The sequence below is a fragment of the Anopheles ziemanni genome, chromosome 2, assembly GCF_943734765.1.
Source record: "Anopheles ziemanni chromosome 2, idAnoZiCoDA_A2_x.2, whole genome shotgun sequence".
Taxonomy (NCBI): Eukaryota; Metazoa; Arthropoda; class Insecta; order Diptera; family Culicidae; genus Anopheles; species Anopheles ziemanni.
In genome coordinates this window covers 75978834-76000215 of record NC_080705.1, presented here as the reverse complement: position 1 = coordinate 76000215, position 21382 = coordinate 75978834, and the positions used below count along the sequence as shown (strand labels likewise).

The 21382-nt window shown below is 43.5% G+C and overlaps 1 protein-coding gene across 1 annotated transcript; it reads right to left on the bottom strand.

The window, feature by feature from the left end:
• Positions 1-17267: 17267 nt before the first annotated feature.
• Positions 17268-19785, bottom strand: LOC131281587 (ADP-ribosylation factor GTPase-activating protein 1). Its single transcript, XM_058310933.1, has 6 exons — positions 19704-19785; positions 19015-19580; positions 18827-18941; positions 18631-18741; positions 18400-18459; positions 17268-18250 (listed from the first exon to the last, which is right to left on the bottom strand). Exons 1-6 carry the CDS (start codon positions 19761-19763, stop codon positions 17642-17644), a joined length of 1521 nt encoding a protein of 506 aa, XP_058166916.1. The 5' UTR covers positions 19764-19785; the 3' UTR covers positions 17268-17641.
• Positions 19786-21382: the final 1597 nt, after the last annotated feature.

Sequence of the window (21382 nt, the reverse complement as noted above, 5' to 3'; positions counted from 1 at the left end):
TGTTTTGCACCGAACTCTAAATAAGCCCACACACCGTGCTTGCTTCCCTTCGTATCTTCGATCGATTAATCAACTCAACGTTGTGTTATTGCATGGGATGTCTTTTCGTTCATTATCAAAACCTGAAAAGAAGATTCAGCGATTGCGGGTAAAAACATTAAAAATGATCATCAAATTAGCACTTTTAAGGAATTTTGTCCTCCCTGTTGATGGGAGGAATCTTTGTTGATTTATCCCTTGAGGGCAAAGTCCTTTTTTGGTAAAATTGACATTTTACTTGATTCAAGAAATTTATTGATCGAATTAAAATAAATTAAACAAAACTATCAGCATTAGAAGTTGATTGTTTTTTTTTTTGCGTAAAATCTGACACTTCGAAGTTCAAAATAAAAAACAATCGTGATGCACAGGAAATTTTATATCTTGCAAATGAAACTAAACTTTACATATTTATCTCAAAAGTTCTTGAAAGAATTCATTATTTAAAACAATTAGAAATTCAGTTTTGATCTAAAATAATAGGTAGATATTAAGGTTGAAGTTTTACTATAGAACCAAAAAATCCGTTTTATTTAGCCATAAAAACGAAATACTGTTTCACGTATATCGATCTAGCACAATATTATTAAAGGGCTTACCAGCACTTTTACTTTTCATTTTTACTAAAAAAAACTGCTTCTAAGATTACCTTTAATGGGGCCTTTAAGCGTTATTTTTATGTTCGTGTTTTAAACCATTCTCTTTAATTGGTTTAATTCTAAAAAGCATTTTTTTAATAACAATGTTTAAGGACATTTCAAAATCAGAAGCAATCAAGACGCATTAAGCAATTCGTTCCAAACAAGGACATACGACTATTGAAGGACACACATTATGAGCATATGTTCAAAACATACCGAACATGAAATGAGTCAAAAAATCAATCGTTGTATCCTCAAGAGGACAGCAATCTTGCCTCATCACTAAGTCGTATATCACGATCGGCCAAAAACTGGTCGAAACGCATGATGGTTCGTTTAGCGGCTGCCTAATCGATATCGAAACCCGTTGGATACCCCGCGTCGATAGACAATAATCGTTATCAGGAGAAGCTGTGTAGCCCATCCCTCCGTCTTCTCACGGGCTTTGACCTTAAAGCCCCCCACATATGCTGCTATGCAAACGGCCTATCGAACTGCACCGCCCCGAAACGGCCCGAATGGACCAATTTCCCGTATCGATACGAGCAATCGAAATTGAAACCTTCGGCAAACGGTCGTTCCGATTCTTGTGTTTTCGCTGTCGCTGGCAGAGGAGCCCGTTTCGGGCGGGTTTTGACCTGTCCCCCCATCGCGTTCACGGTCCAGCTAATTAGCATAGACCGCGCCGGTCGCTGTGTCAGTGTCAGCGCCAGCGACGTTCAATCTTTCTGGCGTTCGTCAAATGGAACAGTTATGCAACACGCCTACCGACGACAAAACCTGCGCCCATTTCATCTATGTTGAGATCCAGGCCGGTCCACCGACCGGGGGGTTTGGTTGCAACCTGCTGCAATCCAGCTGATGCTCATCAACCGGATGAATTATGCGACGTCCAGCGTCGAATGCAGTGCGTGAAATCGAGAGTGGGTTCCATGATCCCACACTCAAATGGGATCGCCTGAACCCGAAACCTCCGTTGGGTTGCACTTTGCCTGCATTTGGACGTTGGCTTCCTTTAGGGAAGAAGTGGGACATCCACACACATACACAAACACCAAACAAACCGGCCTGTTGCAAGCGCCTCAGATCTGTTTGTGAACGCCGGCCGAAAAAGTGGAGCATTAGCATAGCCAAATATCAATCATACATATTTATGAGACGGCGCGTGTCCAACGTCGTCATCCAACCCGTGTCAGGTGGCCCCGAGAGGTGCAGAACCACGCCGGGCCGTGCCGTGGTGTTGTTGTTTCCTGCAATCAAATGCAAGCGAACGTCGAGTACCCCCCGGAACAGAACAACGGTGCTCGTTTAGTGCCGTGACAAATCGGCTCGCTAGCCTTTGACCTCGCCGGGGTTTTTTGGTGGCGGAAAACAGGGTGAACGGTTGGAAAGATACCGTCCGGGCAAGAGGGTTGCATATCTTCAATCCCGCCATCTTAAGGCTTGAGAGCAGCGAAATGATAATGAAGTTTCCATGTAGCACCGGCGAACGCCGAGCAACCCAACATTTCGCATTCCGTCCCTCTTTACGACTCCTTGCCCACCCTTACCCCTTCGAGTTATGCATTTTGTTAGTATTGGCGCAGATTTTCCCCCCAGGTTTTCGCTCCAGCTTCCAATGGAACCATTCCGAAACCATATCACCTGGACCCGGCCCGTTGGAAGATCAAACAATGAGCTCGTTAAATGTCGCACACCCTGGACGACATGTAGGTGAGGACGGTGGCGTCGGTCCGTAACAGTTACAGAAGTGAATTTAGATGTTTTATTTGGGAACGGCTTAGAGAAGGGGTAAGCGTTTTGAGTTTCTTTTTCGATTTGGTTCACGCTAAACAAAAAACAAATGAACCCATTTAATCGGTAAGTTAAAGCAATCCAAATATCAACACATGATTATATAAGTCAGGAAGAAAGCTCAACCAACGATTAAACAGTGATGCAACAGGAAGTGTTGGGGTGATAAATATTGGATCGTGATCTAATAGATGTAGCATTTTTTAAAACTTTATTTAAATGTCTCTTTTTGATGTGGTTTCCTTGACCATTTCTTACTATAATGGATTGAGATTCAATAATGTCACCAGAATGCAACTTAGCAACGATCATATAATACGCGATATGATCGCATAGTATACCAAAGATCGCATTCAAAAAAAAAAAATTATTAGCAAAACCAAATAAGTAGGAAATTTTGAAATGTTCCTATTGCAAACGGATGAATGATTGAAAAATGTAAATGTTTTTTAAAGAACTGATAAATGATCGAAAAATGTTATATGTGTAATAATTTCAAATGTAACATATGATAGCATCACTTAACAGTAACATAAAACAATAAGTGGAGCAATTATTGAAGATAAAAAAAAATATCTTAAAACATTCTCAGAATATTTTACAATGACTGAGCAATATATCAACTCAAATATTTTATACTCGTAGTGTTCACTATATTTTAAGAAACCCAAAAAAAGGAGGAAACCACATTCGATCGAAACTAATCAAGCAAACTAAAACAAATCTTGTTGATCACACTATAATAATAAATTTTCCTCCCACATTCCTGTAGTCGTTTGATGCGCATCATCCAACCTCGTTCGACACTCCGTTTGTATTAGTCACCGTTGCAACTATGACTAAAAACCGATTCTACTATCGACCAATTATTGTCGATGTCCTTGCCTTGTATTTCCCAGGTATAAGTTCACGGTATCACTATCCTTGGTCGGGGTTGGAATTTCTAATGCTATGTGAGTCACCAAAGCACTATGCGATTGTTGTATCCCGATTTGTAATGTATGCATTTTAGTGTTTTCAATACCGGATGCAGAGCTGGTGCAAGTTTAGGACGGTTACCTGTTTAGAATTCGTCGTAACTGACTCATTTTCTCGAGAGAAATTTATCAAAAATGCTTATTGAGCGGAGAGTCAAAAGAAACCCCGGGAATGTACTTAGACCAGCTTCATCCTCCTGTTTGCCCTTTTGAAGAAGAGTGACAACCCACATCTGAGGAGGATCTCTTGTTCGCCAGTGAAACATTTGCATAAGCAACACATTCGTCGTAAATCATGACCATTTATCCAGCGTTTTTATCGGTACGTGCAGTGGCTATTCTGCCGTGCTCCTTACGAAGGTCCGGCAAGTTTTTACTAAGCACAAATTAAATCCCTACACACAGAGCCAACGCTCGGAGGTCCTGTTCTCGTCCAAGCTGCTGGCCAGCACGAGCTAGCGATTGAATCTACATCGGACATGACAAACTCAACAGAATATCTACATTCTTCCATCTATTTGCAAGCGAGCAGCCACTTCACGCAACGACAGTTCATCAAGAATCTTGTCAACTTTAAAACCCACACAGTGGATCTTTCCGCAGTCCCTTCCGACTCCCACATTCACACGTCCAGGCGCCATGGCACGATAAAGTAGAACCAGAATTTTCACCTCCTGAACGGAGTGTTCTAACAAAGGGATCTAAAGACCATTCGTTCTTACACCCACGGAATGGAACACAAAAGCAAAAGTGCTCGCCACTCGGACGTGCTTAACATACACTATTTAAGTCTTCGGGATTCTAGTCCAAAATCTCATCACGTATAGTCCTCGACACCACGAACGAAGTTTTACGAGTCCGTTATTCAACAGTACAAGAAACACATCTGCACAAATCAAATGTTAACTCACCATTTTTGAGCACTGGAAGAACTTCACAAGACAGTATAAACCGGGATCGTTTTTGGGTGTTTCTGAGGGTTTATTTCTGACTAACTCACGAACTGGTAATCCATCAACGAAACGGTGTTTCGTTGGGTCAAATAATCACTACTAAGAATGGCACTTTCACTATCACGGATTGGTAACACTATGTTCACTTGGCAGTGCAAGGATTCTTTAGTCCTTTCTCTTCAGTTTAACTCATTACCGACGGTCACACACGCACACACCACACCGTGGTCACGGGAGTTCCCCCTAGCACGGACGCCCTAAACACGAGTCTGTTCCCCGGAATGGACCCGGGTACGGGTCGAACGCAGAACGATCCAAAGCGCGCCAAAATCCACAGCGGACTGAAATGCGCTGCGAATTTCAAAGGCTTATTTATACACGCGCGCGCGCGCGCGCGCATGGTGGCTGCGTACTCCTACTTCACCACGCGCGTGCTGTTCTCAGCCGGCCAAGCAGCGAGAAGAAGATGATGCGGACAGCCCGTGGAGACACTATCATCTCGGAGATGTCGCGCGATCATGAAGACTGTATGGAAGCGATGTTCGCGCGATCGTCGCGATCTTTCGGATGCTGTAGCGTGCGTGGGGTTAACACAAAGTTATCTTTAGTGATAGATACCGAATGCCAGTGCACTATGCTAGCGGTATACCGTTTGTAAATGTGAAATTATGGTAAGGTGCTACCTTTAGTTATAACTTTTTTTAAGCATAGTGTTTGTTTTAAACATCAGTTATCGCACGACTGCATGGTGGTTGGGTTTTTAAAAACACTTAACTTTATTTACCATAACCTATGCAGGTTGATAGCTGCCTAACTTGGTCTACGACTGAATATCACCTGAACTTTCGAGTTCTAGCGGTTAGCATTCTAGAACTGCAACGCAGCATAATCATGGTGGTCCAAGTCGCAACGATCCAGGGGCCGAGTCGCGATGTTCCAAGAATGCTGAGTTGCATTATTCGTTGGATGCATTGCTCGTTGGATGAGGCGTTGTCTTGATCACTATCCTGAGCCAAATCCTTGTTCTCTTAGAAAAATGATTCAGGAGATAGACAATTTGTTCTAATCCAGTAAACTTAGTCTTATCAGCATAGGGCAATGTTTATCTTGTGCAACAGTTTCTAAAGAGTTCAATGAAACCAAGTGATTGATAAAGGCTCTGATAGCCAATTGAAAATGTGTGTACCATATGTGTTTTTATTTAAAGTTGAGCTGAGTTGAGCATGGTCACACACATTTTGTATTTCCTGCTGCTTCCTGTTGCTGAATCCACTCTCATCCAAAAGTTAAAAGACCTTTGAATCTCGCAGGACTCTCCCATGCTTAAAAATCTTGGTTAAAGTGTATATTTAGGTTAAACCGTATATTAAGGAAAACAATAGTGAATATAACTGTTTTTGTTAGAAGACAACAACGTTGAAACAATCTGTGTCATAAATACGACAAGTAAGAACATTGCGATATGAAATCTTGATTCAAATAGTCATATTAAACCCTAGATGAACTTTAAATGTTTAATTCATCAGTTATCAGTTGAACACAATCAACTGCTTCCAATCAGGACGCTCAGAAAATCCCGGCTTCCCTTAGAACTGACCCTATTTTTGTCACCTAGTCACGCCGGATGCTACCTCCTTTCAACTTTCATCTTCTCAGTTCAACATTCTTGCGGACAAGCCAACCATCCAACCACTACACCGATCGGCTGCCCTCAGGGACACTTGTGTTGCCTTCAAGTTCAAACGGTAGCCTTCGGCTGGTGCGGTTTGAACTCATCGTTTCTACTCCTCCCCCGGTCAAACGTCCTACCGTTTATGACAGTTTCAAATGACGAGAAGCAGCCTCAACAGTAGACTTCTCTTTCACCGGCGTGGCCATAAAGGTGGATGGCGGTTTGGTGAACATTGATTTTAGATTTGTTGTAGGCCGGGAGGTCTTACTGCTTTAACGGTTAACCCGATGGCCGGCACGGCACCCGCTAGAGGACGCTATGAAGCTGCAAAACCATATGGGGTGAGCCAAGGGGTCATAAGACGGCGGTTGCGATTTGGGATACAACAGTAAACGCGATGGTAGCTTGGACATGGTTGACATTTTCATGAAGCTATAGCTATTACACAGCCATTAGGTCAATCAGTGAAGGCTTGTTTGGCTTATCGTCGATCACTATCGATCGTCAAATGGACGAAACTGTTAAGAAATAATAATCCTACAGCTTCTACAATCTCTTGTGAAACTGAATTGAGACAATTTTTAAAAATTAATTCAAACAAACCTTAAGTGAAAAAACAGCAAGCAATCGACAGGAATATCCGGGATGTTCTATCCGGGAAAGATCTTCCCCCCACATTAATTTGTATGGCTTCCATCACCTTTGCGAGAATGTCACCTAGATTGTAATACCGATAATTTTGCATCGTAAGCACATAGTTGCAGGGCAAATTAGCATGCATGTCCTAGCTGCACCGTAACAGCATTGTAAATGCAATGAAAGATCAGAACGTGTCATACGGCGGCAGAGAACACACTCGTCCAGAGGTTCAGCGATGGATGAATTCCGGAGTGCGCACCCTGAAGATCGTGCCTTAACCGATCCGAAGGAAGGTATACATTATATCACCGCAATAACCATATCACATATTACCCGGCAGTCGGTTGGATAGGCTTGTTTAGTTTTATTACCCCACTGGGACTCACTCGATGATCTTCAGCCCATCAACACGTCGTTAACAAGATAAAAGAGTGATTAGATGAACACATCTATTGCACCAACAAGTGGTAGTTAATCCGAGCGCGCGTAACCGGTGCCTATCAGTAGCCTTCTAGCCCTCCCTCGGTCCAATGGAAGTGAGGAAAAATGGCTCCCATTTCCTTCCTTCGCTGAAATCAGGTCGAATTTTGTCCACTTTTGACGCTGTGAAACCATCTTCTGTTGCTCATCAAGCGAACGACATCTTTTCGAACATTTCCCAACGAGATGTTGGAAGCCTCTTGTCCGGGCCGGAAACTCGAGGTAAAAAAGATCCCAAAAATTAGCTGACTCAAAGGCGCCCCGAATGTCATGGGCGAGCTGCCTGTGCCGGTCGTTGACGCGAGCGTGGAAAATTTTCAACCGTCAGTGTCAGTGACTAATTATAGCAAGGACAGCTGAAGTATCCTTCATTTGCATGGGACGAATCATTAGCTCTTCCGTTCCGGGGGATTAGTTTGAGAATAGAGATGTATCGTTGACGTAGAAAGCACTCGAACGCAACATCTTCAGAATCGAAGCGAGTGCGAAAGGCACTTTCGATTTCGTGAAATGATGAAAATGAAATGAAACGCATGCCAATTCCGAACGACGCATCGATAGCCTCGAATCAGCATACCCCCACCTCCTTTGGCCCGCTCGACGCCTGCCCAGCAGCGGGTCTCATCCTTCGAAAGTAGTTTTGCTGACCGGTTGCAGGAGGAAAACCCGTTCCAAACACACGTCTGACCTACGACACGGGCGACCCAGTCTCAACGTGCACGACCACGCGCAAGATAACGGGCTCCAGACGGACCGATATAGCCGAATATTGAAATAATACTAACCGTACCGTTCGAGGAACAAACAAACAAAAACCTCATCCACATATAACCCGGTCAGCGTTCCAAAATAGGTGAATTTATTTAATTTCTTGTTTCATTCCCCCAAGCGGTGGCAGAAGAAATGGCCTCAGTGGCAGCATTTCGACCCCCAAACGACCCGCCAGCTTCTCCACCATCAGTCGCATGAATGAGTGCGTAAAATATGCAAACAAGAAGCAAACAAACGCGATAAAACATCACGAAACACGGGGAAACTGTGAGGTTTCTACGGTTCGCCAAAGCTGATAAAAGCAAAACAACTCAACTAGAACGGGCAGGTCGATCGAGCGATCGTATTTCTTGCTTTCTTGCCGAGTTGAAAATGCAAAACCGTCGCGAAAGAAGCTCGACGAGGCGACAAGCGACGAACCCGGTTTAGGAAAACGTGGTCGGATGGAATGTCGCGGGAAAGGTTAATTTTTTCTATTCGTCCTTGCCGGGATGGGTGTGTAAACCTACTTTTAAAAAGTGTCCACGATAACAATAATATTTTTGGAAAAGTTTATGTTTTTGTTACGTAATGTTCAAAGCATTGTTATGCATGAACAGAAACCAAAATGTAGCAAATAATTTTCCTATATTTCAATTTTTGAATGATATGTCCTTTTCATTGCAATTTAAAACCAATTGGAATATGCACAATAACAATTGTGTAACAATTGTATGACTAATCAAAAATGTATTGAAAAAAAATGTAAACAAAAATGTATTGAAGAAAACACAAACAGTCAAATATGTATTGAAAGATTTTGATTTTTTTTTTTTTTGTTTGATTAAACAGTATTTATAGTTTTGAGATTGTTGTGTGTTTGAATAATTTTCGCCAATCCAATCCTTGGACAATTCTGAAATGACAACTTTTGACTTAATGTAAATTTAAAATTTGACATATGATCACTTAGGCAACCCCTTATAAGTATACATTCCAATCCACTATCGATGAGAACAGCGAGACGGAGCTTATTAACTTTGAACTTTACCGCCGACGGTAGCCGTCGCGCAAAAATCTTCTTTAAATCTGCAGCATTTAACTGGCATCTTCACTCCATGCTGACCGCAACCAGGCCGCCCTTGAAAGTAATGGCTCCTCGCAACATGCGCCCCATGAGGTTAAACGCACACACAATTGTTGAGCAAAGCTATCGCTATCGGAACGGTGTAATTTATAGCGCCCTGCGACGCGGTCTCTGGCGGTTCTCCCCCGGTGTTTTCCTTTTCCAAAACAACAGCCTCCAGACCGGGTCGAGTTTCGGGGCCAAAACGGCAGGTGAAAAGGCTAGCAATAAAACTGATAAAACTCATGACACTCGCCCAGGATGCTGCTCGCCTTGTTCGGCACGCAAGTGGAAAAGTTCAAGCCCAGCGCGCGTGCCATCGTTCCTCAGAATGAAGTCACAGTGGTATGCATGACATTATCAAGCCCTCGGAGGCGAACGTGCCGACAAGATGCAATGAAGAGTGCCCAAAGTGCAGCCCCACGGATTGGATAAGCCTTCTTGATTGGTGGGTCGAATTTTGATTGGTTTATTTAGCCACCTTCATTTACTGACGCACACTCATCTTCACCGTTCGAGCATCGGTTTTATGCATCCGTACCTTCGGCTGAAGGCTGTCGGGCAGATAATCACAATCAAACCACTCCATTACCCTTCCGCTCCGTCGTTATCGTCGTGAAGGTCAGCCGAACCGTCCGAGTGGATTGAAGATCCAACCACGAATTTACGTGTTTTTATGGTTCAAAATTCTTCGACAAAGGAGCGGCAAACCATCGATACGATCCTCAGACGTTTCAAGCACAAAAATAGGCATACAGTTTTAAACTGGCTCGTATAAATTAATAGCATCAAAGAAAAATAACACCCCAACCGGATTCAACATCGAACCGGTGCTAGAATTCAATTTCTATTCTCAGGCGGAGGCTTTTTGGGGTGGATCCTATTTTTACAACAAACAGCTGCGGAATCCGAAATCGCTAGCAAACCGGCCCACGAGTTCGCATCGTGAGCGCGTCCTTTTTGGCGTCCACAAATACCGGAAACCGGTTCCCAGCGACAGTGGAGCATCTGGTCGCCGTCTGGGGTTCCGACCTGTGTCTGAAGACTCTTGTACATGTTTCATTTTGTCACCTACGCTGAGGTTTTGCTACTTTGTTGCGTTGTGTGAGGTGAATATTTTGACGGACGAAACGAACGCGACTCCGTGCGGGGAATGGGAAAATCGATCTCGCGAGGGATGAAGTGGAAGAGCCGGCGTTCAATAGAACCTAGAATGATGCAACAAGGAAACTGTCAACCGATACGCGGGCATCCGGACACAGAGATGGTCAGGGACATGAAGTGCACGCCAACATTGAACTAGTTCCTATTGATGTCCATTGCCATCGCAAATAGAACGAGATCGTATCGGCCCAGCGAGCAGCGATCGAATGAAAAGGCCGCTATGCAAAACGGCTGCTAAAGCCAACCGGTAATCTTTAATAATTTCGCATCCTTCCTTTGACCTTCATCAAGAATTCAAATGATGAATTTTTAATATTTTAAATCCCAACTAACCATTCTCCCAACGTTTCCCTGTACCATTGTCACATTTTTGATCGTAAATGTAAATTTTGTGTTTCATTTTTCCTGCTTCCTTAGAATAGTGAACAGGTTTTCTTTCATGTTGTGTTTAAAAATACGCACACCAAGAAATAATCGCGAGCGATTGGTGAGAATGCGTGATCCGGTTGCCTTTAGAGCGATGCGTTTTATCAAGCCAAATCCCCAAATTTATATACCTTTTATTACTAACAGAAGACTCAGGGTTGTTTGATATTGTTATTCATTAACACAAGTTAATTATTCACAACTCAGCAACGTTCGTTGTCGACAGTTTGCCAAATTGTTAATAATAAAATTCGAAACAGGAAATCATTCGATTTCTTTCAGCGATCGCTATTTATGTTAACAGGACCCTGAAGAACCAAACCTAAGGATGACAGTTTACATTCGATCGTAGTTTTGTTTTATTTATTCTAAATAAAAATTAAACGCATCTCTGTTTTTTTCCCATTTTGCAACACATCGGATATCTTGTAACAGAAACCTGCTACAATGTAATCCTACTATCAAACTTTTACTTGTTTCCATATTTCAATATTTTAGTAATTCATAACTCAAAATCTCGTACAAAAGTTCAATTTTGAGCCAATACCTATGGTTCAATCTGAATCGTTGTAGTTCGTGGAAAAATATGAACCAAAACCAAAAAGAGTATTATAAAAATATGCTAAAGAAAAATCGCAAATCTGAAACCATCCCTCCCATCCTTGACCTTTGGCTCGGTAGCCTCGCACGTTGGTGATTTATCACCATGCTATGGAGCCGAGAAATTAATTCATAATGACCCTACCCGATGATGGAAGCTCATGTGCACATTATCGACGATCACCAAAACACCGTTCAACTATTGTTTTGTGATCCACGCTTGTGATTACATTTAAACAAAATCAAATCAGGCAAAAGAAGAAGCAGTAAGTCTTGAAGAATCAACAATGTTTGAAAGAAGACAGAAGCGATCCAAATGGAATGACAACGCTTAAGACTGGTGCGGCTTATTTTGGAGGCTCATTAATCTTGAAGGAGGATCTTCTGGTAAGCCACACCGCGCGCAGGCATCGACGGAAGACAAATTACCGCCCCGATCTGTATGCTAATCCTTACCGAACCGAACGGTGGAAGTCGATTTGTCATATTCGGTACAGAATTGCTAAAGCGCCGCAAACGCAACGCCCGAGATAGGTTTGTTCCTTTTTTTCATCCACGATAACGATTCGTCAAAATAATCCGTTCACACCTGGCACCGATGGGTCTTAATTCGTGAGCTTAATCTTATCGTGAGATGAAAGGAAAATTGGATCGGAGATGGGTTTTTCACGGCTTTTAATTTAACAACCCCCAGCGCTACTCTTGGTGATGACTTTTTTTCCGAGAGTTCAATAAAATTAATTCCAAGCTCCAGGAGCCACACTGATGTCTAGTTCACCTTCACGTTGTCCGGCCTTTTGATGCAAATCGGTGTTCACACATTTTCGTCAATTATCGCACACGTCCTTGCGTTAATTGGGATGCACTTTTCCTTCGCCCAGATGCTTCTGTTTTTTTTGGCGACCGCTCCTTTTCACAGTTCTGCGACAGGTGGTGCGATAATGGCCGACGATCCCTGCTGTCAATCTGTCTGTCAGAACCCGGGAGCAGAATTACTTGATGGAGCATGCAAACTCAACTCCCGGACAAACTGTAGGGACAGACGCTCGACTCGATCACAACCTCGACCCAATGATTAACGATAATTGTTCTCTTCCGAATTGATGAGTTTGGCAGTGACATTCACTTGGCCTTTTTTTTGTATTCCCATGGTAAATATCCTACGAGGATGCGCCATCTTCGTTTTGTTTTTGCGCGAAGCCGCACATAAAATACGATATCGATCGACATCTAATGTTTGCAAAAGATTTCCTAGTTGACGAGAAACAAAAAAAATTCCTCACCGTCTCTACTTGCCAACAATCATTGCCTTTGGATGTAAAGACATTTAAAGGTTAGTATTTTTTTCTTCTTCTACTTCTTCTAAGGAATGCAACAAGTAACGTCCGCCGATTCAAGTTCCGCGCGACATACCGACCAACGCGCGTTGCCCTTGGCCTCCGGCGAACTGTCGTGCACATTTTCACATCGCCATAAAAACGAAAAATCGCCATCGGTGTCGGCTTCCTTTTATTGGATTCGATTTGTTTTTGTTCACCCAATTCGCTTCTAGGAAGGATATTGACCCTCACAGAGCGTTAGAGGAAGTTTTAACAAAATGGAAAGGCAATAAAACTGCATCGAACGTGCAATCAGAAACGGGGCTATAAAGTTGGAAATTTTGAGGCTAATTTTTACCCCCTTTTCCGCTAGGTAAATGGAGATGAATTTTCATCTCCGACCCACGTGGATGATGATCCTCCTCCCGCGAAGACGCGCTTTGCGCAAGACGCTCACGGTGCGTTCGAACGAGTTTAAAAAAGAAGTCAATTTACAAACCGGGCGACCTTTTTCGCCGTCGGCCCTCCCTGGGACGCCCGAGACCGGTTACAGAGCGACGGGTGTGGAGCGATCCGGCCGTACCTACCGGCCTTTCGGGGCGGCGTTACTTCTGCTTCTCGAGGCGATCGAGATTATCCCCCAAAAATGCGCTCGCTGCGACATGAACGATGAAAAGCCCGAACGATGTCGCCTTGTCGCGCGGTTGATACCGACGCTATCAAGCTATCGAGTGGAAAAGATGGCCGTCGCCGGGCGAAACAAATGATGCCAGCAAACGCCCCGAGGTAACGGACACTTCCTTCAAGCCTGCTGAAGAGGTTTTGTGGACGGCCTTAAACTGTAGAAACTTTTGGAGTTTTGGACATCTTAACCCTCAAAAACTCAAGTCTCAAAACGGATATGTTGCTTAACAACAGCATTATGCTTTTAAGATTTTAATTTTTAATTAGAGTTGAACATTTTTAACCCAAAGCAAAATATTATTTATGCTCTGGGACGAAATACAAAACATGTACCATCTGTGTATTGTAGCATTTTTTTTTTAACTACAATATTCCTTATCAAATCAATCCTGCAAAATATGCTATTCTCTGTTTACTGTAACGTCTTTTGCATAAATTTCCGTAATTTAAAAATTTAATTAAGAAATAAGGAAATTTTGTCATATCTCAATACCAAAACGAATTTTTTTCTTACAATTGATATGCATCGTGGTAATTTAAATGTTTTTCGTTGCTTTTCTAGTGTCACTCAATATTAAAAATGAAGTTAAAAAAAGAAATTTGGGTAAAAGACAAACAACAATGGTGGTGGAAATAACATGCACCAAAACCAATTATTTTTTAAATAGTATCGAAAGTAAAAAAAATTGTTGCAAATAAAAAACAATATGCTTTTGAAACCATCGTGTATCTTACAACTATAAACTTTCACAGGTACTTTTAACAATAAGGACTTTTAAACCAGATAAAACGAAATTTTTTACAATTCAAAATTTCCTAACATCAACTTTGAACGCTAAAACACTTACTAAATTGAGCATTTTTAGTTAACGATAAATAATTACTATCAAAATTTAAAAATATGGCTACCACGTGGATGCTTTTAGCGATCTGTAATTTTAAAACGATACTGTGACTTTAAAGGTTAAACATGCATCTGCAAAGAAGCTTATAACCTGCCTTACGAGGGTGAACGTGGAAAATGCACTCAACTCAGTTTTAATAGCATTGAAACAAACCGCTCAAACGATCCATCTCCTTCAGCGATCACTTATCGATGGCCCATTGATCGGCGCAAGAAGTTCAAGGGCGGGTGGCTTCCTTTCCGTCCACAGAAACGGTTGTCACCGTCAAAGGGGACGCGGTCAAACATTTCGAGTGTCAGCGCAAGGCAGCGCCAAAAATTTCCGATGAAAAATCAGCTATAAATATTTCCACTCAAGTGGCGATAAATTTGTCATCCAGCACTTATCGGACAAGTTTGCCGTCACAATCTTCAATGTTTTTTTTCTGTACAGGAACAGTTCCTCCAACATGTCGCATCATTACTCTGCGTACCTTTCGTCCGCTCGAAAACTTCATCAGCGTCGTCTTAACCAAAAGGATCGAATACCGCCAACGAAGTCCCTGGAAGCGGTAAATTATAACTTTTATAATATCGCAGGCACGGAGGATTTGCGCCGCATGCGCATGTGCCTCAAGGACACGGTCAAGCGCGTGTGGCCGCTCTTGAGACCTTCGAACCTAGCGGGAGGATTGTGACAGCGTCGCCAAACCATTTTGCATTTAAATGGTCCCGGCAGCACATTTGCGTGTCAAAACGACTCATTTCTGTGGAGATCATCATGATCATCACCATCATCATCATCTGGTGAGTGATCACCGGTTCGATTGGTAATAGGCGGTCGTTTTAAAGATAGTCTTTCAATAAAGTTTGCATATTGTGAATTGTATCATATCAGTTGTAGGTGAAGGTTTTTTTTAAACAAACTAAAATATCTTCCAAAATTACTTGCCACAACGGGGTTAGGTCCGGCGAACCTTTCGAAAGATATCCTAAAAGGGGCAACCGCGTATCTAATCCCACAACAATTACCTCATTCAACCCCTCAATGCGGAACCGAGCAACAAAGTACCTATTAAGCTCTCAGATCATGGTTATTTCCGTTCATTCACGAGCCGAAACGCGGCATCAATCGAACTCTTGTCGCGCCGATAGAAAGGTTAAATATCGCAACGGTTGGTGTGGTATTTTTTCTACAACGAAACAACGAAAAAGGAACTCTTTCTTAATCACGCAAGGACGCACCTGTAATGTCCTCGTTTAACACACAATAGTTAAAACACAGATCTTCAGCTCTTCTTCACGAAAACGATAGAAGATTAGATTTCTTTTGTTCCTCTAATTGGCTTTCAAACGACTCTCATCAACTACTCCGAATCGTTCGGTGAGGTTGAGAATGAGAAACGGTGTTCTTGTACGGCCCCACCCTTCCTTAATCCTTGGTGCCTTATAAAAGAACCTTTTTTTATAAGACGAACCCCTCCGAGACGACTAAAGAAAACCTGTTCGAATGAGAAACTAAATACCATACAAGACTAGGATGGGGCATCTTTAAAATTTAATGTCGACTACAGCGAGGGACAAACTTCCGGGTTTAACATTTCGCCGACGTTACGGCTTCTTTTTACGTTTTTCTAAAATTGAATTCAAGCATTTCGATATTTTCAGATAGGAAACTAAAAGCACATTTCTCTGATTCATCCCCCGCGTAACCTTATTCTGGTTGTGGGACAAACGACAGTCGATTTCAAATCGGCCCCCATACTGGCTACAAAATGTGTCACTGTGGGAGCTCAGCTGGCTGGCTGTCAAGTTCCGGGATGACGAGCGATCGCGCAGCGCTTCAGCATCGCGGCCTTTAAGTGCGTTGGTTTATGTTCTACCTTGCTTGAAGATCAATCTGCTCTCAGGCTCAACACCCCTTTGTGACGGTGGGTGTTTTGCCCGCAACCAGTCCTCCCTCCATCAAATGACCCACGACGATTACATGTCAACAGTTCACCGCGAGTCCATCACAGGACGAACCGCTTCTATGGCGTCACATGGGGGAAATATTATTCTTCAATCGAAATATACGGTAGCAGGTTGGAGTCAAAGATGCGATTAGTGACGTGAATGCGAAAGCAGCAACATCGTAGTTCCGTAGGAGTCGACGACGGACCCGGACCTCCCATTTGCCTGAATGATAAATTGCCTCTCGTTTGTGGTAACCCCTTGACGGCCAACACTCGCGCTTAGGTTCCCCAACACAGCTCCTCGTTGATGAGCAATTATATTCCATCCACGATCACAAACTAAAGCGCTGGACGCGATCGCGGTATGAGCGCTTTTTCGACGGCTTTAGTCGTTTGATAAATTTAAAAACTCTAGCCGCACACGTAACGTTGATAACCATCCGAGTCAATAGACACGCGCACCGTTTCGGTTATTACTGTATAAGCATTCCGCGGGAGTTACGTGGTTTTGACCTGTGAGAACTCTAGGTATATTTTACAAACATTCGCAGGCCCTTAGAAGATTAAAAAGAAATTCTATAAAGTGATAGGTCTTGAGTAGCAACATGACCTAATATATTACGTCAGTACGAAGAAATAGTTCCTTTGGAAAAGGCATCATAAAAACGACGTATTTCGAGGTGATAATTTTCCTATCAACGAAATTAAAACTGATTTGCTGACTTGTTTCCGACATTGGTTATTCAATAATCCTTTTCAATCTGCCGTTCGAGAGCCAAAACAAATATCAAGAAAATTACTCCCTCTAACAATGTATTGACCACTGCGAAACACACTTCGGATGCTACATTTTCCATCACAAACCCCGAAGCCCGTTTGGGGATTATACAAGTACGACCAATTTTATTATCATCATCGGCGTGGCGCACGATCTGTTTTTTTTTCCTCATCTTCATAAACATAGTCATTTTGCTAAAATATGGATACGTGGGGAGGTTCGGGGCGGGGAGACAATCGGGGATTGATTTGCACTAAGGTGGCCGTCCTGAGGACGGTCCACTTTCGTTGCCGCTTTCACTTTCAACTAGAATATAGAATATGTGTATATATATACCATTTTTTTCTTTTTTGCCAGCCTAATTCTTTCTCTCTATCTCTCTCTCTCTCTCTATCTTTCTCTTTCTGTCTATTATCTCTTTCTTTTTTTTCTTCCTCCGATAAGAAGCCTGCTTTGTTTATATCCTTGCACTACACACGCTTAACGTCCACCAGATCTGAATTCGGAGTGATGTTCTGCAAGGAAACGACCGACGCATGATCGCACGCTTCAACCTTATAATACATCGGATAACACATTCTGCGGGTACATATCGGAATCCACGAAAGTTTAAGGATTCAGGGAAACGGAGGGCGGAAGGGGCTCGGGACGTAAGTCATTCATCTGGCAATGGGTAAGTCTCGTAGTTCGATTCGATAAAATTCACACACCATCCCGGGGGGAAAGGAAATAGGAGCACAGCTCTCTCTACCCCCCCTGGTTTAGTTGTTCAACATGTTCCAGAGGTCATCCTCGGCGTTATTGTTCGCCTTCTTGCCGCCACTCTTCGGTGCTCGGTTGTTTTTAATATCAAGGCCGGCAAAGTCCTGCTCCACGCTGGACTGGGATTTCATCGACTGCCTGCTGCCGTTAGCACCGTTGTTACTGGTTCGGCGCGATCCACCGGACTTTGACTGCCGCTCGAAGTTATCATTGCGCAGGTCAACACTGGCCGGATCGGCGGAGGAAGCGCCGTAAGTCGGCTTTGTGGAGGACCCCTGCGTTGGTCCCGAGTACGACTCGAATCCGGTCCAGCCATCATCGTCGCCATTGTCGGCATTCTGGTACGATTGTGGCAAGCTGTTGGAATTGCTATCATTCTGCCAGCCACCGGCTCCACCACCACCGCTACCGTTGGACCAAGAATCGCCGCCGCCGTTGCGGTTCGATCCGGAAGAACCGCGGTGCTGCTGCTGGCGTCCATTGATCGGGCTGTTGACGCCGCTGTCCGAGGAAATGTTGCTGTACTGATCGTTGCTTCCGGACGGGGTGCTGTAACTTCCGCCTGGGGCTCCGATTCCACCCCATCCTTTGCGACTTACTTCGGTTACCTGCATCGAAAAGGGTAAGCATGTTAATTTCATGGAACTTCTTATGGCGTCAGAAACGCGCAAATTAAAACAGTGTGCATTGATGAAAAGCTAACAAAAGGCACCAATGGCGATTCATAGCGGAGGCTCTATATCGCAAACATACGAACCTTTGTCGCCAAACTGGACACTTGAGACCCGACTCCTTCCAGTAGCGTACCTTCCTTAACCTGTGCGCCATTTTCGCACGTACATAAACAACACAAACATACGTTTGGTGCGGGTGAAAGAACCGAAGGAAAAATAAAAACAGACAACATAAGGGGTTTGTATGAGATGAATACAAAACAATATGAAAACCGCAATAAGCAAATAAAAGATAAAGTGCGTGAGACATCTACCTTCTCTGAAACGTTGCTAGAAACTTCAACTACCTTTTGCGAGGCCATGCTTCCGTACTTGAGAGCGTTTTCCTTGGCCACGTTGGCCACCTTCGAGAACACATTCCAGCCCTGTAGAAGATTAGAAATGTAGATTCTAAGAATGCTGGGAGCACAGTATAACCGTCGCCAAGGTAACGGGAAATAAGAAACTCACAGTAGCCAGTGATGATTGAACGGTATCGAAAAGCTCGTGCGATTGACTGCGCGGTGGCGGATCCATCGTGTAGCCGAACCCGGCATACTTTCCTCCTTGGTTGGGTGGCAAATTTCTGTAGAAAAGAAAAGGGCACCCCGAAACATGGATTAATAATGATCAACATCTCCACTCTAGGATGTACCTACTCTGGTCTGGAAGCGTTTTCCTCCTGCTTGCGACTAAAGAAGTCTTCCTTCTGAGCCTTGAATTCCGGCGTCTGATACTGCTGGTAGCTGCCACCATCCTGATAGTACGAATCGCCGCCATTCTGATAGCCTCCCGTCGATCCACCGCCCCTGGAATGTGAGCTGCCACTGCTGGCCGAACTGTGGCCACTGCTGCTACCGCCACCACCCGAGTGCCCGGCAGCCTTTACCCGTGCCGCCGCGCTGGACGCATCCCACGACTGGCCCTGGGCAAGCGCGTTAATTTTATCCCGATAGAGGGCGGCCGCCCGAGTGTTGTACTTTCGCTGGATCGGTGCCGTATCATCCCAGTCGTCCTGCGTGTCGAAAAAGTCTCGTGCCTTCCGATTACCACCGACCTTCATCTTCTCCAGCTCGATGTCCTTCCACTTGTCCATCGAGACAGAGCGCACGAAGGAAAGGTGCACCCCGAGGCCACGGTGCTTGCCGGAACACTCGAGGCATATCCAGATGCCGTACGTTACCGAAACCCACTGGGGATTGTGGGTTCCACACTCGAAACATTTCTGCAAATTGGTGATTGTTGAGCACGGAAAGGTAATTAGTCAACCGCTCGTTAGGGCAGCGTACGGTCACATATGGTACCAGCGAGCAGAACTAATCAAGCATAGCGAAAAGTCATTGCTTACATTGTTCCCATCCGATGGTTTCAGTTCGCTCAGAACGCGACGTGTACGTGGACTGGCCATTGTGCTAGGCTACACACCACGGCTAAACACTAGGGAAATTCGACCTCCAAAAACCGTCCACGTTCGACAGAGATGCTCCACAAAACCCTCCTGCCTCCTCCCCTGCCACACAAAAAAACCTGTTTCAACACAAAAATCTCTTGCCAAAACGTGGTTGGATGTGGGGGTTGGGGTGGGTGAGGAAAGTTTTAGAAATGTGTTCCCAACGGAGTATCTGCCGAATACTTTCACCGCAACAAACACTTTTCACCGTCTTCACCGAACGCAAACGATTGCACCTATTTCGTTGGCGATCATGACAGGGAAGGCGCTTTTCATGAACGTTTTGCACGACAACACGAAACGCCACAGTGTCCTCCCAAACGCGGTTTGTTTTTACGAGAAAAAATCAATTTTCCACAATCGCCACTGTGGCCGTTTCGTTGTCTCCAGCGCCTTCTGTCAGTCGGTGAGAGATGCAAAGTCGGAGCCGGATCCGATCCCAACAGGGAGCTTTTCAATCAGATCCAAGCTGTAGTGTGTTTTGCTCCTCATGCTGCATGAAATATGTGGTGAAAGTGCTTTCAAGACGTTAAGAAAATTTCAAGCAATGTGTTTCTCTTAGCGGTATATTGACAATTCGCTCCACAGTTCTTTTGTTGTTATTGATAAATGTGTCGATTAAGGTCTGAACAGTCCTTTCAATTTTAAATCTTGAACTCTAATGAGGCAGTTTAACGTGGATATATCGAAGTGAACGAAGTAAAGATAATGCAAATTTACTTTTTGCTCAATGGTTTACTGTTTTGCCGCTTAAAAAGTAAGGAATCACTCTCCTCGAGCTTCGACACCCACCTCTATCGGAATACCAGCGCGTCGCGATGCTTTTTGAACATATTTACCTTATGACTAAGGTTACTAAAATAAGGATTATAGCAACGGTCACAAGAAGAAATTATGCATTTATCCAATTTTTAATTTTCATTTATTGTAATTAAAACTATTCGAAGGTTTCAGCCGATTATCTATTAACCCCTGAAAAGACAAATATTTTGCAAAACATAAAGCTAGCGAAAAGGAGTAGGAAAAATATACGATACAATTCGTATTCAGTTTACAGTAGATTTGTTTGAAATAGTAAACAAAACGAATTCGAAATCCGTACCGACCACGTGGGTTTTAATTTATCGCGATATAATTTAAACTATCGATGTGAATTAAAGACAAAATTGAATAAGGATAAACTAACATCCACAAATTATTTCACATTTTTGTTTATTTCTTCGACAATCATTTCATACCTTGCACGTTGCGTACATTCTGTTCTGCTCACCGCATTCAACATTCATACTCTGCCTTCTCCTTCGCTTAAGTATCGTACCAGTAGAAGTGGATTTACACGAGGTTTATTTTTTAACTGCCTTTAACTTAACTCTAGCACATAGCGCTTCCATGCAGTTTTCCTGCGTACCGCCGCGTTCCCGCATATGCAGCCATTCGTTCGTCCACCATCTTCCTGTATATTGTTTTTGTATTTAAGCACGTTTCGACTGGAGACGTTTCCTTGAACCAATTTTTGCATAGTTTTTGATTTTTTTTTCTTATTCTTTTAACGGTTACTTTTGAATGGGATTTAAAGT

What these genes read in the sequence shown, in the direction of transcription:
- LOC131281587 (XM_058310933.1), bottom strand. Translation starts at nt 19,763, where the DNA reads ATGGCCAGTCCACGTACACGTCGCGTTCTGAGCGAACTGAAACCATCG. An exon ending in AACCATCGGATGGGAACAAT is followed by an intron (nt 19,581 to 19,703) that starts GTAAGCAATGAC and finishes ACCAATTTGCAG; the next exon opens with AAATGTTTCGAGTGTGGAAC. An exon ending in GAAAACGCTTCCAGACCAGA is followed by an intron (nt 18,942 to 19,014) that starts GTAGGTACATCC and finishes TCTTTTCTACAG; the next exon opens with AAATTTGCCACCCAACCAAG.